Raw genomic sequence first — 20,000 nt, 5'->3', positions numbered from 1 at the left:
AATATACACTGAGTGTACAAAACATTAAGCACACCTTCCTAATATTGAGTTGCCCCCATTTGTGTGTGTGTGTGTGTGTGTGTGTGTGTGTGTGTGTGTGTGTGTGTGTGTGTGTGTGTGTGTGTGTGTGTGTGTGTGTGTGTGTGTGTGTGTGTGTGTGTATCCGTGTCCATGTGTGTGTGTCCATGTGTGTGTGTGTGATATGATTGTAGCAGGTGGTACAGCAGTAAAGATAGTTGATCAGAATGTTGGACCGGATCCCTTTTCTAGTACCACCAGAAATATCCTGCCAAGACAAGACTCACACAGCCCTGTGTGTTGGTGTGTGTGTGTGGACGTTGACGTGTCTGTACAGTATTCTGAAGACTGTCTATACTGTGTCTGTACAGTATTCTGAAGACTGTCTATACTGTGTCTGTACAGTATTCTGAAGACTGTCTATACTGTGTCTGTACAGTATTCTGAAGACTGTCTATACTGTGTCTGTGTACTGTTTTGGGGTGGCAGGGTAGCCTAGTGGTTAGAGCGTTGGACTAGTAACCGAAAGGTAGCTAGATCGAATCCCCCGAGCTGACAAGGTAAACATCTGTCGTTCTGCCCCTGAACAAGGCAGTTAACCCACTGCTCCTAGGTCGTCATTGTAAATATGAATTTGTTCTTAACTGACCTGCCTAGTTAAATAAAGGTAAAATAAATTTAAAAAATGCATGTATATTTGTGGGCAGAGGGAGCCTTTCATTCCTAAGTACAGAACTAGATTGATATTCCTGGAAAGGGCAGAGCTGGTCTGGGTACAGGGAATACCAGGACCAGGTCATATAGCACTGCTACTGACACACACACACACACACACACACTGTAACCCCTGTGTCAGAGTCCCAGACATATCTTATGAGTGACAGCATTCCCCATGCTTAATCACATGACACACAAGGGCAGACAGACAGACACATAGATAGCCAAGCAGACAGACAAGCAGGTAGACAGACATCTAAGCAGGCAGACAGCCAGCCAGACAGACATACAGCCAAGCAGGCTGACAGACAGCCAGGCAGACAGAAAGCCAGACAAGCAGGCAGACAGACAGACAGCACGCCAGCCAAGCAGGCAGATAGACAGCCAGACAGACATACAGCCAAGCAGGCTGACAGACAGCCAGGCAGACAGAAAGCCAGCCAAGCAGGTAGACAGACATCTAAGCAGGCAGACAGCCAGCCAGACAGACATACAGCCAAGCAGGCTGACAGACAGCCAGGCAGACAGACAGCCAGTCAGCAAAACAGACAGACAGACAGGGAGAGGGAGGGGGGAGTAGGAATGGGTGGCACCTACTGGGGAGGGGGGAATGGGTGGCTCCTAAGCGGGAGGGAGGGGGGCAGACAGAACAATTAGACTTCTTATTTCATTCAATTATTTACTGTTGATTTGCTGTTTTTTAAATATTTTCTAAATACTTTTGAATATTATTGCCTGTCTGTGATCTGAACCCCTCACAGTTGGAGGCGTGCGTGGCAACGCAGCCATGGGTGAACAGGGAGAACAGGAGGGAGCTGAGCATGCACCCTTATGGGGCCTCAGTGTTGAGGATCAGCAAAGTGGAGATGTTGGGCCTCAAGCTTAATGACGAGCTTGGAGGGTACTATGGTGTTGAAGGCTGAGCTGTAGTCGATTATCAGCATTCTTACATAGGTATTCCTCTTGTCCAGATGGGATAGGGCAGTGTGCAGTGCTCATTCTCTCTGTGTCTCTGTCCTTCAGAACTCAGTATACTCTCTTTTCCTATTGTTACACTGACTGACTCTCTCTCTCCCTCCTCCTCTCTCTCCCTCCTCCCCCCTCTCTCCCCTCTCCCTCTCCTTACTCCCTCTCTCCCTCTCCTCCTCTCTCTCCCTCCTCCCCCCTCTCTCCCCTCTCCCTCCTCTTACTCCCTCTCTCCTCCTCTCTCCCTCCTCCCCCTCTCTCCCTCCCCTTACTCCCTCTCTCCCTCTCCTCCCTCCTCTCTCTCCCTCCTCCCCCTCTCTCCCTCCTCTTACTCCCTCTCTCCCTCTCCTCCTCTCTCTCCCTCTCCTCCTCTCCCTCCCTCCCCCTCTTTCCCCTCTCCCTCCCCCCTCTCTCCCTCCCCTTACTCCCTCTCTCCCCTCTCCCTCCCCTCTCTCTCCCCTTACTCCCTCTCTCCCTCTCTCTCCCTCCCCCCTCTCTCCCCTCTCCCTCCCCCTTACTCCCTCTCTCCCTCTCCTCCTCTCCCTCCCTCCCCCCTCTCTCCCCTCTCCCTCCCTCTCCCTCCCCCCCACTCTCTCTCTCCCTCCCCCCTCTCTCCCCCTTACTCCCTCTCTCTCCTCCAGGAGGGCTACCACTCCTGGCGTCCCAAGGAGAAAGTCCTCCTGGATAGTAACAACAATGAGAACTCGGTCCCCAAAGACTTTGACACTGTTGTTGACGGCAACAGCAACCTTGGGGCGCGGTCACTGTCTGAGCGCCAGCGAATGGCAGGAAACACCGCCAAACACAAACCGGACAAGGTCCTAAGGCAAGGCATTCTGGGAAAGGCCTTTCCCAATGAGGTCAACGAGGTTATTCAGCAGTACCCTCTTCCTCCACAGCAGCCCGGAGGAGTGGGACTTAAAGATTACCACGCATACAAACGACCCAGACCACACTCCCAGCTGTCCACTAAACCCGCTAGACCCTCCCCCTCTCCCTCCATCAAAACATCCAATCAGCATCAGCGACATCACCAACCCAGGAGGTCGGCGACTGCGGCTCCTGTGCGGGGGCAGCGGAGGGAGAAGCACCAGTGTGAGATCAGTGGGAAGGAGGCCATCTCGGCTCTGTCGAGAGCCAAGACCAGGGAGTGTCGTCAGCAGATAGCTGAGGTGTACTGCAGACACAAGGAGAGGACACTGATGCCGGAGACCGTCCCTCGATACTGCACCATAGAAGGTGAGTCTCATAGTGAATGCATCCCAAAGGGCACCATATTACCTATATAGAGACCTACGGCTCCTGGTGAAAAGTAGTGCACTATATCATAATCACCTATTCCCCGAGTACACTGGGAATGTGCCTCAGTGTTAGGAATTTTATGAATAATGACTAAACAATATGACTAAACAATACATTTTAAATAGAACTATAACTAATGAAACTTATACTCTGTTTTATTATATCTGATAAATAATGTTAATTCATAAGGAAGGGATTGTGTAGCATGAAACAAATTAATAATTAATAATGGTAATTAAACATAATAAATACCATTCCAGCTGGGTTGGGGAGGAATGGATTGTGGGTTTTAAGTAAGCAGAAAGGGTCGTTAACCTGTGGTTGAACCGACTCAACTTAGCTCTGGGATGTTTAGATAAGGCAGTGTGTGTTTTCCTAGGTGTTCCATCATCTGGAACTGTCTGCTGAATAGTGATAGATGAAGACTTCAGAAGTTTAATCTTGATATAAGTGTGTGTCTGGAGTGAGCGAGGGGGGGGTGGGAATAAACCTTTGAACCTGTTTCCTCCTGGTCGATAGGAGGAAGGACATTTTGTAACCTATGACGTCATATTTTGTATATAAACTGTTGTTTTTGGTTCCATGAGCAGCGAGCTCCGAGAATAAATACTATTATCTCATTTTGATAAGACTGGTCTCTGTCTATTTTATGCAAATAGGAATCTCACAAATTCTTATAAATAGACTGAGTGATTTAATTAATGTACACATATAGGAATTATTAAATTCCAATGACACTCAGTGCGAAGGGGCTGCCTTAGTGAGAAGGGGCTGCCTTAGTGAGAAGGGGCTGCCTTAGTGAAAAGGTGCTGCCTCAGTGAGAAGGTGCTGCCTTAGTGAGAAGGTGCTGCCTCAGTGAGAAGGGGCTGCCTTAGTGAAAAGGTGCTGCCTCAGTGAGAAGCGGCTGCCTTAGTGAGAAGGTGCTGCCTTAGTGAGAAGGTGCTGCCTCAGTGAGAAGGGGCTGCCTTAGTGAAAAGGTGCTGCCTCAGTGAGAAGCGGCTGCCTTAGTGAGAAGGTGCTGCCTCAGTGACAAGGTGCTGCCTCAGTGACAAGGTGCTGCCTCAGTGACAAGGTGCTGCCTCAGTGACAAGGTGCTATCTCAGTGAGAAGGTGCTGCCTCAGTGAGAAGGGCCTGCCTCAGTGACAAGGTGCTGCCTTAATGACAAGGTGATGCCTTAGTGACAAGGTGCTGCCTTAGTGACAAGGTGCTGCCTCAGTGAGAAGGTGCTGCCTTAGTGAGAAGGTGCTGCCTTAGTGAGAAGGTGCTGCCTCAGTGAGAAGGGGCTGCCTTAGTGACAAGGTGCTGCCTTAGTGAGAAGGGGCTGCCTCAGTGACAAGGTGCTGCCTTGGTGAGAAGATGCTGCCAGTAATAGACAATAGTCAAACAGAACACAGACGTCAAACAGAATAGACAATATCAGAGCAATAAACATAAAACAAACAACTCTGGAGTAGAGGCTGATTACAGGAGGAATGTACCATTTACAGAGGGGAGATACACTGAGTGGACAAGACATTAGGAATGAATCCAGGTGAAAGATATGATCCCTTATTGATGTAACCTGTTAAATCCACTTCAATCAGTGTAGATGAAGGTGAGGAGACTGGTTAAAGATGAAGGGGAGGATACTGGTTAAAGATGAAGGGGAGGAGACTGGTTAAAGATGAAGGGGAGGAGACCAGGTTAAAGATGAAGGGGAGGAGACTGGTTAAAGATGAAGGGGAGGAGACCAGGTTAAAGATGAAGGGGAGGAGACTGGTTAAAGATGAAGGGGAGGAGACTGGTTAAAGATGAAGGGGAGGAGACTGGTTAAAGATGAAGGGGAGGAGACTGGTTAAAGATGAAGGGGAGGAGACTGGTTAAAGATGAAGGGGAGGAGACTGGTTAAAGATGAAGGGGAGGAGACTGGTTAAAGATGAAGGGGAGGAGACCAGGTTAAAGATGAAGGGGAGGAGACCAGGTTAAAGATGAAGGGGAGGAGACCTGGTTAAAGATGAAGGGGAGGAGACTGGTTAAAGATGAAGGGGAGGAGACCTGGTTAAAGATGAAGGGGAGGAGACTGGTTAAAGATGAAGGGGAGGAGACTGGTTAAAGATGAAGGGGAGGAGACCAGGTTAAAGAAGGATTTTTAAGCCTTGAGACAACTGAGACATGGATTGTGTATGTGTTGTCAGAGGGTGAATGGGCAAGACAACATATTTAAGTGCCTTTGAACGGGGTAGGGTAGTAGGTGCCAGGCACCGGTTTGTGTCAAGAACTGCAACACTGCTGGGTTTTTCCACGCTCAACAGGCGTGTGTTCCAATGGCACGTTGTGTTCGCTAATCCAAGTTTATAATTTTAAAAGGCTAATTGATCATTAGAAAACCCTTTTGCAATTATGTTGATTTGTTGCAATTATGTTGCAATTATTATGTATCTGGAGCATCAGTATTTGTGGGTTTGATTACAGGCTCAAAATGTCCAGAAACAAATAACTTTCTTCTGAAACTCGTCAGTCTATTCTTGTTCTGAGAAATGAAGACTATTCCATGCGAGAAATTGCCCCCAGAAACTGAAGATCTCGTACTATGCCGTGTACTACTCCCTTCACAGAACAGCATAAACGGAACCCTCGGGAGAGTCCTGACGTCTGTCTCCACGGTGACAGTCCTGACGTCTGTCTCCACGGTGACAGTCCTGACTTCTGTCTCCACGGTGACAAGTACTCTTCTCCTCCCTCTTGTCTCTCAATTTTTGCACAAAATTTGTGAGAGAAATCAGCTTTTTGTTCGTACGGAACGTTTCTGGGATCTTTTACTTCAGCTCATGAAACACTTTTACATGTTGCCTTTATATTTTTGTTCAGTGTAGAGATATATATATATATATATATATATAAGAAGTAAATGCTATTTCAAACGGTTGTTACAGTGACCGCGGTCATTGGCTGGCCAATTACCATCATCCAGAGGAGCATGACCGTCACAGCCCTGTAACATAATGAATAGAACGGGCGTGGAACCTCTCACTCTATTCATTCTATTTCTATGTCAGCACATGCGGTCAGGAGTGGAGGAGGAAAGGAGAAAACGTACATCTAAAAATGTATACATGTTATTACTTTCTTGTTGCTATTTGAACGGTTAGGACAGAGACCACAGTCATTTGGCTGGACAATTACCCTCATCCAGATATACATGACCGCCACACTCATACTTGTTTCCTTACCTTGTCTCCTATCCTTGTCCTATATCTTTGTCTCCTACCCCTTGTCACCTCTCCTTGTCTCCCCTCCTTGTCTCCTTGCCGTGTCTCCTCTCCTTATCTCCTTGTCTCCTCTCCTGTCCTTGTATACTTGTCTCCTATCCTTGTCTCCTATCCTTGTCATATATCTTTGTCTCCTCCCCTTGTCACCTCTCCTTGTCTCCCCTCCTTGTCACATATCCTTGTCTCCTTTGCCGTGTCTCCTCTCCTTATCTCCTTGTCTCCTCTCCTGTCCTTGAATACTTGTCTCCTATCCTTGTCATATATCTTTGTCTCCTCCCCTTGTCACCTCTCCTTGTCTCCCCTCCTTGTCACCTATCCTTTCCTCCTTGCTTTGTCTCCTCGCCGTGTCTCCTCCCCTTGTCTCTTCTCCTTGTCTCCTCTCCTTGTCACCTCGCCATCCCCAGAGGGAAGAGAAAGAGGGAGGGAAAGAGTACCCTGGAGACAGAATTAAGGGCTCTCCCGAGGGTTCCGTCTAGAACTCCCCAGGGAGGCTGCCTTGCCAGTGCCTGATCTATTTAGGGAACATTCCACCACATTCACTGCTCTATGGCTGTGTCCCAAACACCACCCTGTTCACTTTATACTACACTCTGGTAAAAAATAGTGCACTATATAGGGCAAAGGGTGCCATTTGAGCTGCAGTGTATACTACTCTACTCACTATAGGGCAGTGCCCACACCAAGCCAGTGTAATTACACACTAGTTAGTACAGGAGTTAGATAGAGAAGTGCTGAGTAAAGCCTGTGTGTGTGGGGGGGGGGGGGGGGGGGGGGGGGGGGGGGCAGAGCTTGACTAAAGATAGACTCTGTCATCCGCCCAGAAAGTTTAAGGTTTAGATTCTGCGTTTAATTTATATGATTATACATCTCTTTGATGATGCAGTAAGGGAGAGGAGAGGATATCTATAGCTTTACAATAGCTGGATGGTGTTGGCTGCCTGGGTGACTAGTATTGGTTAGCTGGGTGACTAGTGTTGGCTGGCTGGGTGACTAGTATTGGTTAGCTGGGTGACTAGTGTTGGCCGGCTGGGTGACTAGTATTGGCTGACTGGCTGGGTGACTAGTATTGGTTAGCTGGGTGACTAGTGTTGGCTGGCTGCCTGGGTGACTAGTGTTGGCTGGCTGGCTGGGTGACTAGTGTTGGCTGGCTGCCTGGGTGACTAGTGTTGGCTGGCTGCCTGGGTGACTAGTGTTGGCTGGCTGCCTGGGTGACTAGTATTGGCTGGCTGGCTGGGTGACTAGTGTTGGCTGGCTGGGTGACTAGTATTGGCTGCCTGGGTGACTAGTGTTGGCTGGCTGGCTGGGTGACTAGTGTTGGCTGGCTGCTTGGGTGACTAGTATTGGCTGGCTGGGTGACTAGTGTTGGCTGGCTGCCTGGGTGACTAGTGTTGGCTGGCTGGCTGGGTGACTTGTGTTGGCTGGCTGCTTGGGTGACTAGTATTGGCTGGCTGGGTGACTAGTGTTGGCTGGCTGGCTGGCTGACTAGTGTTGGCTGGTTGGCTGGGTGACTAGTGTTGGCAGACTGGGTGACTAGTGTTGGCTGGCTGACTGGCTGGGTGACTAGTGTTGGCTGGCTGGCTGGCTGGCTGGGTGACTAGTGTTGGCTGGCTGGGTGACTAGTATTGCCTGGCTGGCTGGGTGACTAGTGTTGCCTGGCTGGCTGGGTGACTAGTGTTGCCTGGCTGGCTGGGTGACTAGTATTGGCTGGCTGGCTGGGTGACTAGTATTGGCTGGCTGGGTGACTAGTGTTGGCTGGCTGGCTGGGTGACTAGTGTTGGCTGGCTGGCTGGGTGACTAGTGTTTGGCTGCCTGGGTGACTAGTGTTGGCTGGCTGGCTAGTTGGCTGACTAGTGTTGGCTGGCTGGCGTTGACTGCCTGTCATATGTGCCGAATACAACAGGTATAGACTTTACCCTGAAATGCTTACTTACGAGCCCTTATTCAACAATGCAGATTAGAACCAGGGACTGTAGTGACACCTCTTGCACTGAGATGCAGTGCCTTAGACCGCTGCGCCACTCAGGAGCCCACTACTGCCCCGTTGATGTGGATGGGTGTGTGCTCGCCCCTCCATGTCCTCTAGTCCTCGATCAGCTCCAGGTCTCTGACATCCTCCCTCTCATCGTCGTCGGTGATCAGGCCTACCACTGTCGTGTCATCAGCAAACTTGATAATGGTGTTGGAGTTGTACGTTACCACACTGTCGTGTGTGAAGAGGGAGTACAGGAGGGGACCAAGCACACACCCCCGAGGGGCCCATGTTGAGGGTCATCGTGGCAGATGTGTTGTTACCTACTGTTTTCACAATGCCCCTGTGTAGCAGGAAGGTAAAAACCTACTGTTTTCACAACACCCCAGTGTAGCAGGAAGTTAAAAACCTACTGTTTTCACAACGCTCTAGTGTAGCAGGAAGTTAAAAACCTACTGTTTTCACAACGCCCCAGTGTAGCAGGAAGTTAAAAACCTACTGTTTCACAACGCTCTAGTGTAGCAGGAAGTTAAAAACCTACTGTTTTCACAACGCCCCAGTGTAGCAGGAAGGTAAAAACCTACTGTTTTCACAACACCCCAGTGTAGCAGGAAGTTAAAAACCTACTGTTTTCACACCACCCCAGTGTAGCAGGAAGTTAAAAACCTACTGTTTTCACAACGCCCCAGTGTAGCAGGAAGTTAAAAACCTACTGTTTTCACACCACCCCAGTGTAGCAGGAAGTTAAAAACCTATTGTTTTCACACCACCCCAGTGTAGCAGGAAGGTAAAAACCTACTGTTTTCACACCACCCCAGTGTAGCAGGAAGTTAAAAACCTACTGTTTTCACACCACCCCAGTGTAGCAGGAAGTTAAAAACCTACTGTTTTCACACCACCCCAGTGTAGCAGGAAGTTAAAAACCTATTGTTTTCACACCGCCCCAGTGTAGCAGGAAGTTAAAAACCTACTGTTTTCACACCACCCCAGTGTAACAGGAAGTTAAAAACCTACTGTTTTCACACCGCCCCAGTGTAGCTCCCCTGTAAGGCCTTGCCCACGTGCCTCAGAGAGGGGCCTAGACAGGGACGCATGGTGCTGGGAGAGAGGGATATTTATACACACAGGGTAGACCTTACACCAAACACCAATGGTAGAGAGGGAGAGTGTGTGTGTGCACTCACGTGTGTGTGTGTGTGTGCATGTGTGTGTGTGTATGCGTGTGTGTGTGTATGTGTGTGTGTGTATGCGTGTGTGTGTGTATGCGTGTGTGTGTATGCGTGTGTGTGTATGTGTGTGTATGTATGCGTGTGTGTGTGTGCATGTGTGTGTGTGTGTGTGCATGTGTGTGTGTGTGTGTATGCGTGTGTGTGTGTATGCGTGTATGTGTATGTGTGTGTGTATGCGTGTGTGTGTATGCGTGTGTGTGTATGTGTGTGTGTGTATGCGTGTGTGTGTATGCGTGTGTGTGTGTGCATGTGTGTGTGTGTGTGTGTGTGTATGCGTGTGTGTGTATGCATGTGTGTGTATATGCGTGTGTGTGTATGTGTGTGTGTGTGTATGCGTGTGTGTGTGTGTATGGGGGGGGGAAGGGTGGATGGACAACTGAAAGGGAGGAAGAGTGAAGAAGAGGAAGAATAGGAGAAATGCTAATGAGGTCACCATCTAAACATCAACATACTACTGCTCCATACTGAGGTCACCATCTAAACATCAACATACTACTGGTCCATACTGAGGTCACCATCTAAACATCAACATACTACTGCTCCATACTGAGGTCACCATCTAAACATCAACATACTACTGCTCCATACTGAGGTCACCATCTAAACATCAACATACTACTGCTCCATACTGAGGTCACCATCTAAACATCAACATACTACTGCTCCATACTGAGGTCACCATCTAAACATCAACATACTACTGAGGTCACCATCTAAACATCAACATACTACTGGTCCATACTGAGGTCACCATCTAAACATCAACATACTACTGCTCCATACTGAGGTCACCATCTAAACATCAACATACTACTGCTCCATACTGAGGTCACCATCTAAACATCAACATACTACTGAGGTCACCATCTAAACATCAACATACTACTGGTCCATACTGAGGTCACCATCTAAACATCAACATACTACTGCTCCATACTGAGGTCACCATCTAAACATCAACATACTACTGAGGTCACCATCTAAACATCAACATACTACTGCTCCATACTGAGGTCACCATCTAAACATCAACATACTACTGCTCCATACTGAGGTCACCATCTAAACATCAACATACTACTGCTCCATACTGAGGTCACCATCGAAACATCAACATACTACTGAGGTCACCATCTAAACATCAACATACTACTGCTCCATACTGAGGTCACCATCTAAACATCAACATACTACTGAGGTCACCATCTAAACATCAACATACTACTGCTCCATACTGAGGTCACCATCTAAACATCAACATACTACTGCTCCATACTGAGGTCACCATCTAAACATCAACATACTACTGCTCCATACTGAGGTCACCATCTAAACATCAACATACTACTGCTCCATACTGAGGTCACCATCTAAACATCAACATACTACTGCTCCATACTGAGGTCACCATCTAATGCCCAGTTGGGTTGTCCCCCGCCATTGGATCATTTTGGTACAGCCCATCCCCCTGTTGGGTTGTCCCCCGCCATTGGATCATTTTGGTACAGCCCATCCCCCTGTTGGGTTGTCCCCCGCCATTGGATCATTTTGGTACAGCCCATCCCCCTGTTCTGATTATCAGCTGTTGTTGTCAAACACACGTGGGTCTGGAAACGATTCTCTTCCTTAATACTGTGCAGTGAATTCCCACTAGATGAAAAGCCTAAATGAGTATGACATCCTGGCATTTAATGCACAATTATAGAAATGACACTTTCTGTAAAACGTTCTATTTCTGCACTCTACTATTTAACACAGCATTTCTACAGTAATAAAGTTACCCCTGTCTTCTTCCTACCTTCCCTGTGTGTGTGTGTGTGTGTGTGTGTGTGTGTGTGTGTGTGTCTCTCTCTCCAGGTAAGGCCAATGTGAATGTACAGTGGGATGAGGGTTCAGAGCAGACTGCCCCTGCTGTGCCTGTTCGCATCGTCTTCGTCTTGGTGGTCCATGGCAGAGCGTCTCGGCAGTTCCAACGCCTGTTCAAGGCCATCTACCATACCTCACACTATTACTATATACATGTAGACCAGGTACGACCATCTACCATACCTCACACTACTATTATATACATGTAGACCACTAAATCAAATCAAATCAAATTTTATTTGTCACATACACATGGTTAGCAGATGTTAATACGAGTGTAGCGAAATGCTTGCTACAGACCATCTACCATACCTCACACTACTACTATATACATGTAGACTACTACAGACCATCTACCATACCTCACACTACTACTATATACCTGTAGACTACAACAGACCATCTACCATACCTCACACTACTACTATATACATGTAGACTACTACAGACCATCTACCATACCTCACACTACTACTATATACCTGTAGACTACAACAGACCATCTACCATACCTCACACTACTACTATATACCTGTAGACTACAACAGACCATCTACCATACCTCACACTACTATTATATACATGTAGACTACTACAGACCATCTACCATACCTCACACTACTACTATATACATGTAGACCACTACAGACCATCTACCATACCTCACACTATTACTATATACATGTAGACCAGGTACGACCATCTACCATACCTCACACTACTACTATATACATGTAGACCACTACATACCATCTACCATACCTCACACTACTACTATATACATGTAGACTACTACAGACCATCTACCATACCTCACACTACTTTTATATACATGTAGACCACTACAGACCATCTACCATACCTCACACTACTACTATATACCTGTAGACCAGGAAACTAGGAAATAGTCAAGGGGTCTGAATACTTTCCGAATGCACTGTACATGTAGACCAGGTAAACATGTAGACCAGGTAAACATGCAGACCAGGTAAACATGCAGACCAGGTAAACATGTAGACCAGGTAAACATGTAGACCTGTAGACCAGGTAAACATGTAGACCAGGTAAACATGCAGACCAGGTAAACATGCAGACCAGGTAAACATGCAGACCAGGTAAACATGTAGACCAGGTAAACATGTAGACCAGGTAAACATGCAGACCAGGTAAACATGCAGACCAGGTAAACATGTAGACCAGGTACACATGCAGACCAGGTAAACATGCAGACCAGGTAAACATGTAGACCAGGTAAACATGCAGACCAGGTAAACATGCAGACCAGGTAAACATGCAGACCAGGTAAACATGTAGACCAGGTAAACATGCAGACCAGGAAAACCTGTAGACCAGGTAAACCTGTAGACCAGGTAAACATGCAGATCAGGTAAACATGCAGACCAGGTAAACCTGTAGACCAGGTAAACATGTAGACCAGGTAAACATGCAGACCAGGTAAACATGCAGACCTGTAGACCAGGTAAACATGCAGACCAGGTAAACATGCAGATCAGGTACACATGCAGACCAGGTAAACCTGTAGACCAGGTAAACATGCAGACCAGGTAAACATGTAGACCAGGTAAACATGCAGACCAGGTAAACATGCAGACCAGGTAAACATGTAGACCAGGTAAACATGCAGACCAGGTAAACATGCAGACCAGGTAAACCTGTAGACCAGGTAAACATGCAGACCAGGTAAACATGCAGACCAGGTAAACATGTAGACCAGGTAAACATGCAGACCAGGTAAACATGCAGACCAGGTAAACCTGTAGACCAGGTAAACATGCAGATCAGGTAAACATGTAGACCAGGTAAACATGCAGATCAGGTAAACATGCAGACCAGGTAAACATGCAGACCAGGTAAACATGCAGACCAGGTAAACATGCAGACCTGTAGACCAGGTAAACATGCAGATCAGGTAAACATGCAGACCAGGTAAACATGCAGACCAGGTAAACATGCAGACCTGTAGACCAGGTAAACATGCAGACCAGGTAAACATGCAGACCAGGTAAACATGCAGACCAGGTAAACATGTAGACCAGGTAAACATGCAGACCAGGTAAACATGCAGATCAGGTAAACATGCAGACCAGGTAAACATGCAGACCAGGTAAACCTGTAGACCAGGTAAACATGCAGACCAGGTAAACCTGTAGACCAGGTAAACATGCAGACCAGGTAAACCTGTAGACCAGGTAAACATGCAGACCAGGTAAACATGCAGACCAGGTAAACATGTAGACCAGGTAAACATGCAGACCAGGTAAACATGCAGACCAGGTAAACATGTAGACCAGGTAAACATGCAGACCAGGTAAACATGCAGACCAGGTAAACATGCAGACCAGGTAAACATGCAGATCAGGTAAACATGCAGACCAGGTAAACATGCAAACCAGGTAAACATGCAGACCAGGTAAACATGTAGACCAGGTAAACATGCAGACCAGGTAAACATGCAGACCAGGTAAACATGCAGATCAGGTAAACATGCAGACCAGGTAAACATGCAGACCAGGTAAACATGCAAACCAGGTAAACATGCAGATCAGGTAAACATGCAGACCAGGTAAACATGCAGACCAGGTAAACATGCAGATCAGGTAAACATGCAGACCAGATAAACATGCAGATAAACATGCAGACCTGTAGACCAGGTAAACATGCAGACCAGGTAAACATGTAGACCAGGTAAACATGCAGACCAGGTAAACATGTAGACCAGGTAAACATGCAGACCAGGTAAACATGCAGACCAGGTAAACATGCAGATCAGGTACACATGCAGACCAGGTAAACATGCAGATCAGGTAAACATGCAGATCAGGTAAACATGCAGACCAGGTAAACATGCAGACCTGTAGACCAGGTAAACATGCAGATCAGGTAAACATGCAGACCAGGTAAACATGCAGACCAGGTAAACATGCAGACCTGTAGACCAGGTAAACATGCAGACCAGGTAAACATGCAGATCAGGTAAACATGCAGATCAGGTAAACATGCAGACCAGGTAAACATGCAGACCTGTAGACCAGGTAAACATGCAGACCAGGTAAACATGCAGATCAGGTAAACATGCAGATCAGGTAAACATGCAGACCAGGTAAACCTGTAGACCAGGTAAACATGTAGACCAGGTAAACATGCAGACCAGGTAAACATGCAGATCAGGTAAACATGCAGATCAGGTAAACATGTAGACCAGGTAAACATGCAGACCTGTAGACCAGGTAAACATGCAGACCAGGTAAACATGCAGATCAGGTAAACATGCAGATCAGGTAAACATGCAGACCAGGTAAACCTGTAGACCAGGTAAACCTGTAGACCAGGTAAACATGTAGACCATGTAAACCTGTAGACCAGGTAAACCTGTAGACCAGGTAAACATGTAGACCAGGTAAACCTGTAGACCAGGTAAACCTGTAGACCAGGTAAACATGCAGACCAGGTAAACATGCAGACCTCTATTAATTTACCCACTACCTTTCTTCCCTTCCCCAGCGTTCCAACTACCTCCACAGACAGGTGGGGGCTCTAGCGAGCCAGTACTCCAACGTCCGTGTTACTTCCTGGAGGATGTCCACCATTTGGGGCGGGGCGAGCCTGCTCACCATGTACCTGCGTTGCATGGACGACCTTCTCAAGATGGCCGACTGGAATTGGGACTTCTTCATCAACCTCAGTGCAGCCGACTACCCTATCAGGTGGGCATGGAGTGCTCTGGTCAAAAGTAGTGTACTATATAGGGAATAGGGCTCATAGGTCTCCAGTCTAAAGTAGTGCACTATATAGGGAATAGGGCCCATAGGGCTCTGGTCAAAAGTAGTGTGCTATATAGGGAATAGGGCTCATAGGTCTCCAGTCTAAAGTAGTGCACTATATAGGGAATAGGGCCCATAGGGCTCTGGTCAAAAGTAGTGTGCTATATAGGGAATAGGGCTCATGGGTCTCCAGTCTAAAGTAGTGCACTATATAGGGAATAGGGCCCATAGGGCTCTGGTCAAAAGTAGTGTGCTATATAGGGAACAGGGCTTATAGGTCTCCAGTCTAAAGTAGTGCACTACATAGGGAATAGGGCCCACAAACACACACACACACACACACACACACACACACACACACACACAGAATTCCACATAATGGCGGAAGTTGGTCTGACAGAAGGTCCTGAGTCACTAAGTTCTCTCTACTTCCAACTGGATCTCTTATTGAAGTGAACCAATCCCATGAGCCCTGCGGCCCACTGGACAAAATCCATTCCCCGTCAATACCCAGTGATGACATCAGAGTTGACACGGATCCCAGCGTGCTGCGTTTGTGTGTGATCGATGAGTGGCGGACACACACATGGACACACACCACACACTTCTCATAATGTGTGTGTGTGCATGCGTGTGTGTGTCTGTATGTGTGAATATGTGTGTGTGTGTGTGTGTGTGTGTGTGTGCGTCTGTCTGTCTGTCTGTCTGTCTGTCTGTCTGTCTGTCAGCAGCTAGCAGAGACAGAGGGAAAGACTGGGATGGAGGGAGGAGGAGAGGAGGAAAAGGGAGGAGGAGAGGAAGGAAAAGGAGGAGGGGGAGGGAGGAGGAGAGGAGGAAAAGGAGGAGGAGAGGAAGGAAAAGGAGGAGGGGGAGGGAGGAGGAGAGGAGGAAAAGGAGGAGGAGAGGAAGGAAAAGGAGGAGGGGGAGGGAGGAGGAGAGGAGGAAAAGGAGGAGGGGAGGAGGGAAAGGGAGGAGGGGAGGAGGGAAAGGAGGAGGGGGAGGGAGGAGGAGAGGAGGAAAAGGGAGGAGGAGAGGAGGAAAAGGAGGAGGGGGAGGGAGGAGGAGAGGAGGAAAAGGGAAGAGGGGAGGAGGGAAAGGGAGGAGGGGAGGAAGGAAAAGGAGGAGGGGGAGGGAGGAGGAGAGGAGGAAAAGGGAAGAGGGGAGGAGGGAAAGGGAGGAGGGGAGGAAGGAAAAGGAGGAGGGGGAGGGAGGAGGAGAGGAGGAAAAGGGAAGAGGGGAGGAGGGAAAGGGAGGAGGAGAGGAGGAAAAGGAGGAGGGGGAGGGAGGAGGAGAGGAGGAAAAGGGAGGAGGAGAGGAAGGAAAAGGAGGAGGGGGAGGGAGGAGGAGAGGAGGAAAAGGGAGGAGAGGAAGGAAAAGGAGGAGGGGGAGGGAGGAGGAGAGGAGGAAAAGGGAGGAGGAGAGGAAGGAAAAGGAGGAGGGGGAGGGAGGAGGAGAGGAGGAAAAGGGAAGAGGGGAGGAGGGAAAGGGAGGAGGGGAGGAAGGAAAAGGAGGAGGGGGAGGGAGGAGGAGAGGAGGAAAAGGGAGGAGGAGAGGAGGAAAAGGGAGGAGGAGAGGAAGGAAAAGGAGGAGGGGGAGGGAGGAGGAGAGGAGGAAAAGGGAAGAGGGGAGGAGGGAAAGGGAGGAGGGGAGGAGGGAAAGGGAGGAGACACACACACACACAGAGGTTTGGATGCAGTGACATTGTGGCTTCACCTCTACTGCTTTTCAGCATAGGAAAATTCAATAGGACAGATGGCTGTGTGTGTTCATCTGTCTGTCTGTTCTTCAATTGCAGTTTCTCTCTCTTTCTCTCTCTCTCCCTCTCTCTCTCTCTCTCTCTCTCTTTAATCTCTCATTCACCATGCCATACATCTAACTAATTCTGCGTCAACTTCAGATTCACATCTGGTGTGTGTGCACGTGTGTGTGTAACCGTATCCTTATTGGCTGTCTCTGCCTAGCATGTTAGCATTGTGCTCCAGCCTTGATAAGGTACTGTAATACTTGGCTAATGTGAGTGTTAATTAGCAAGCTAATGAAAGAGGCATTAGGAAAGTGTAATTGCTTTGAGAGTTTGGGACTCATGTTCTGTTCAGATGGGAGTAGAGGATTGAGTGCTGTTAGGCGTGTGTTTTGGGGGGAGTTGGGGGCTGTTGGGTGTGTGTGTGTGTGTGTGTGTGTGTGTGTGTGTGTGTGTGTGTGTGAGGTGCTGGGACGGTACCAGAATCGCAAAAAATAAATCCACTGAAAAATGAGAACGCGAATCAGGCCAAACTCTTTGGTCCTTGTATATAAACTATAGTGTGGTATATCTTGAAAAAAAAATAATAATTGTGACTCTATTTTCTATCAATAAGTAAAATGTAATCTCAGCGACTATTTAAGCAATAAACCAAACAACATTATAGCCCCTCCCCCACTAATAACTAGTGATTCCAGGCTATTGGTAAAAACAGCTGTGAGATTCGTACTTTTTCTCTGCCACCAACATGGGAGTGAATGCATTGAAGCAGCATATTCATCTGGGATAACGTTGTAGGTTACACCGGTTAAGTATAAGAATATTTGTCGGGGGGCCTCGCGAGTGGCGCAGCGGTCTAAGGCACTCCTCACCGTGTTTGAGGCGTCACTACAGACCCGGGTTCGATCCCAGGCTGTGTAACAGCCGGCACGTGACTGGGAGAACCATAAGGTGGTGCGCAATTGGCCCACCGTCATCCGGGTTAGGGGAGGGTTTGGCCGGCTGGGATTTCCTTGTCCTATCTCACTCTAGCGTCTCCTTGTGGTTGGCCGGGTGCCTGCAAGCTGACTTCAGTCACCAGCTGGACAGTGTTACCTCCTACACATTGGTGTGGCTTTGGTGTGGCTGGCTTCTGGGTTAAGTGAGCAGTGTGTCAAGAAGCAGTGAGGCTTGGCAGGGTCATGTTTCAGAGGATTCACCTCTCCTGAGTCTGTAGGGGAGTTGCAGCGATGAGACAAGACTGTAACTACCAACTACGAAAAAAGGAAATATTATTTGCCAGGGCATATTAGTTCATTATAAATCAGATTTTTTTTTACATGGGCTGTGGGAAGCTAATCAACTTTCAAATCACGTCAACTTCAAGATTGCCGTCTTGGTTTAGCTTGGCATTAAATAAACAGCCTATTTTGCATTAATAGCCAAATATAATCTCAGCGACGGTTCAAACAATAAACCAAACAGCATTGTATCCGCGTTAGAAAACCCCCAAAATGCATTTTGTTTAGAAAGGATGCTCAAATATTCGGACTCCAGCCGAGAGCATGGGCCTCGATAAACCCTTTCATACCTACAGTGCCTGGTTAGCGTCCAAGAGGTTGATTTGGAATTTTGGCCTGTGTTGATTGGCCGTGTGACTGATTGACAGCTGTCTGCTCTCCCCAGGACCAATGAGCAGCTGGTGGGCTTCCTGACAAAGTACCGGGACATGAACTTCATCAAATCCCACGGCAGAGACAACACACGGTGAGACACATGTAGATCTGTGTGTGTGTGTTCATCTACGTTTGTGTGTGTATGTGTGTGTTCATCTGTGTGTGTGTTTGTGTGTGTGTTCATCTGCGTGTGTGTGTGTGTGTGTGTCCTTTCCAGGTTCATCCGTAAGCAGGGTCTGGACCGGCTCTTCTTCGAGTGTGACACACACATGTGGCGCCTAGGCGACCGCAAGATCCCAGAAGGCATTGCGGTGGACGGAGGTTCCGATTGGTTCCTTCTGAACCGCATGTTTGTGGATTACATCATCAACTCTGAAGATGAGCTGGTCGTCAGCATGAAGCGCTTCTACGCATACACACTGCTGCCTGCCGAGGTAACACACACACACTATGCAGTCAGCACAAACTGCACACTACTGACTATCTAACATATCCCCCCCCCCCCCCCCCCCTCTCCCTCTCCCTCTCTTTCCAGTCGTTCTTCCACACAGTGCTAGAGAACAGTGCTCACTGTGAGAGTATGGTGGACAACAACCTGCGTATCACCAACTGGAACAGGAAGCTGGGCTGTAAGTGTCAGTACAAACACATCGTAGACTGGTGCGGCTGCTCCCCCAATGACTTCAAATCTCCTGACCTGCCACGCTTTCAGGTGAGACACACACGCGTACAACGCTCGCACGCACGCACGCACGCACGCACGCACGCACGCACACACACACACACACACACACACAGTGCTGTAAATCTCAGTACATCTCTCTACCAAGGGTATGAACCCAACTAGCTTAGCTCTAGCTGGCTAACTTCTATGAACCAGACTAGTTTAGCTCTAGCTGGCTAATTTATGTGATCCAGAATAGCAATGAGACAGCTGGCTATGTCTCACTGTGGCACAGCAAATGGACAAGAATAGCTTAACGTTCACAACTAAGTGCTCCTGTCTGTACTTATAGCCTGTGGTTACTTTATTTATCTAACAACTGTTCCAGGGCCAGCGGTGGTTGAGTTCCTGATGATATTGCTGATGACTTGGCCAGAGGAAACTGATTCTGAATCAGCAGTTCTGGGTCAGTGTGTGAGCGTGTGGTTTCTGTAGTGCCTTGTAGCTAGCTGGTGGTGTGTGATTGGCAGAGTTGTTATTATAATAATGTTGGGGTTGTTGGACTGTAGAGAGGTCTTATGTAGCCCTGACCGAAGGGAAGCACACACACACACACACACACACACACACACACACACACACACACACACACACACACGGGTTCTGAGGGTTTTCATTCGATTGAGTTTCCTGGACAGTGAGGTCGTCTTTAACTCTGAACCTCCCCCAGCTGAGTGCAGCCACGCCCCCCCCCTCTACACACGCCAGACTGTGCCACAGGTTCACATGCACATAGATTCTCTCTCTCTGTCTCTAGTGTGGTAGTTGATCCTGTATTCTGT

At 48.1% G+C, this 20,000-nt stretch overlaps 1 protein-coding gene across 1 annotated transcript in view; it reads left to right on the top strand.

The window, feature by feature from the left end:
• Positions 1 to 20,000, top strand: part of LOC139424122 (xylosyltransferase 1-like) — a 48,358-nt gene that overhangs the window by 13,188 nt on the left and 15,170 nt on the right. Inside the window, exons 2-7 of the mRNA XM_071175819.1 lie at positions 2,343 to 2,940; positions 11,308 to 11,480; positions 14,839 to 15,041; positions 18,505 to 18,585; positions 18,712 to 18,928; positions 19,030 to 19,206. Of these exons, the coding sequence (XP_071031920.1) occupies positions 2,343 to 2,940; positions 11,308 to 11,480; positions 14,839 to 15,041; positions 18,505 to 18,585; positions 18,712 to 18,928; positions 19,030 to 19,206 (1,449 nt within the window). The remainder of the gene's footprint in view (positions 1 to 2,342; positions 2,941 to 11,307; positions 11,481 to 14,838; positions 15,042 to 18,504; positions 18,586 to 18,711; positions 18,929 to 19,029; positions 19,207 to 20,000) is intronic.

The sequence above is a fragment of the Oncorhynchus clarkii genome, chromosome 13, assembly GCF_045791955.1.
Source record: "Oncorhynchus clarkii lewisi isolate Uvic-CL-2024 chromosome 13, UVic_Ocla_1.0, whole genome shotgun sequence".
Classification (NCBI taxonomy): domain Eukaryota; kingdom Metazoa; phylum Chordata; class Actinopteri; order Salmoniformes; family Salmonidae; genus Oncorhynchus; species Oncorhynchus clarkii.
This window is presented reverse-complemented; position numbering and strand designations above follow the sequence as displayed.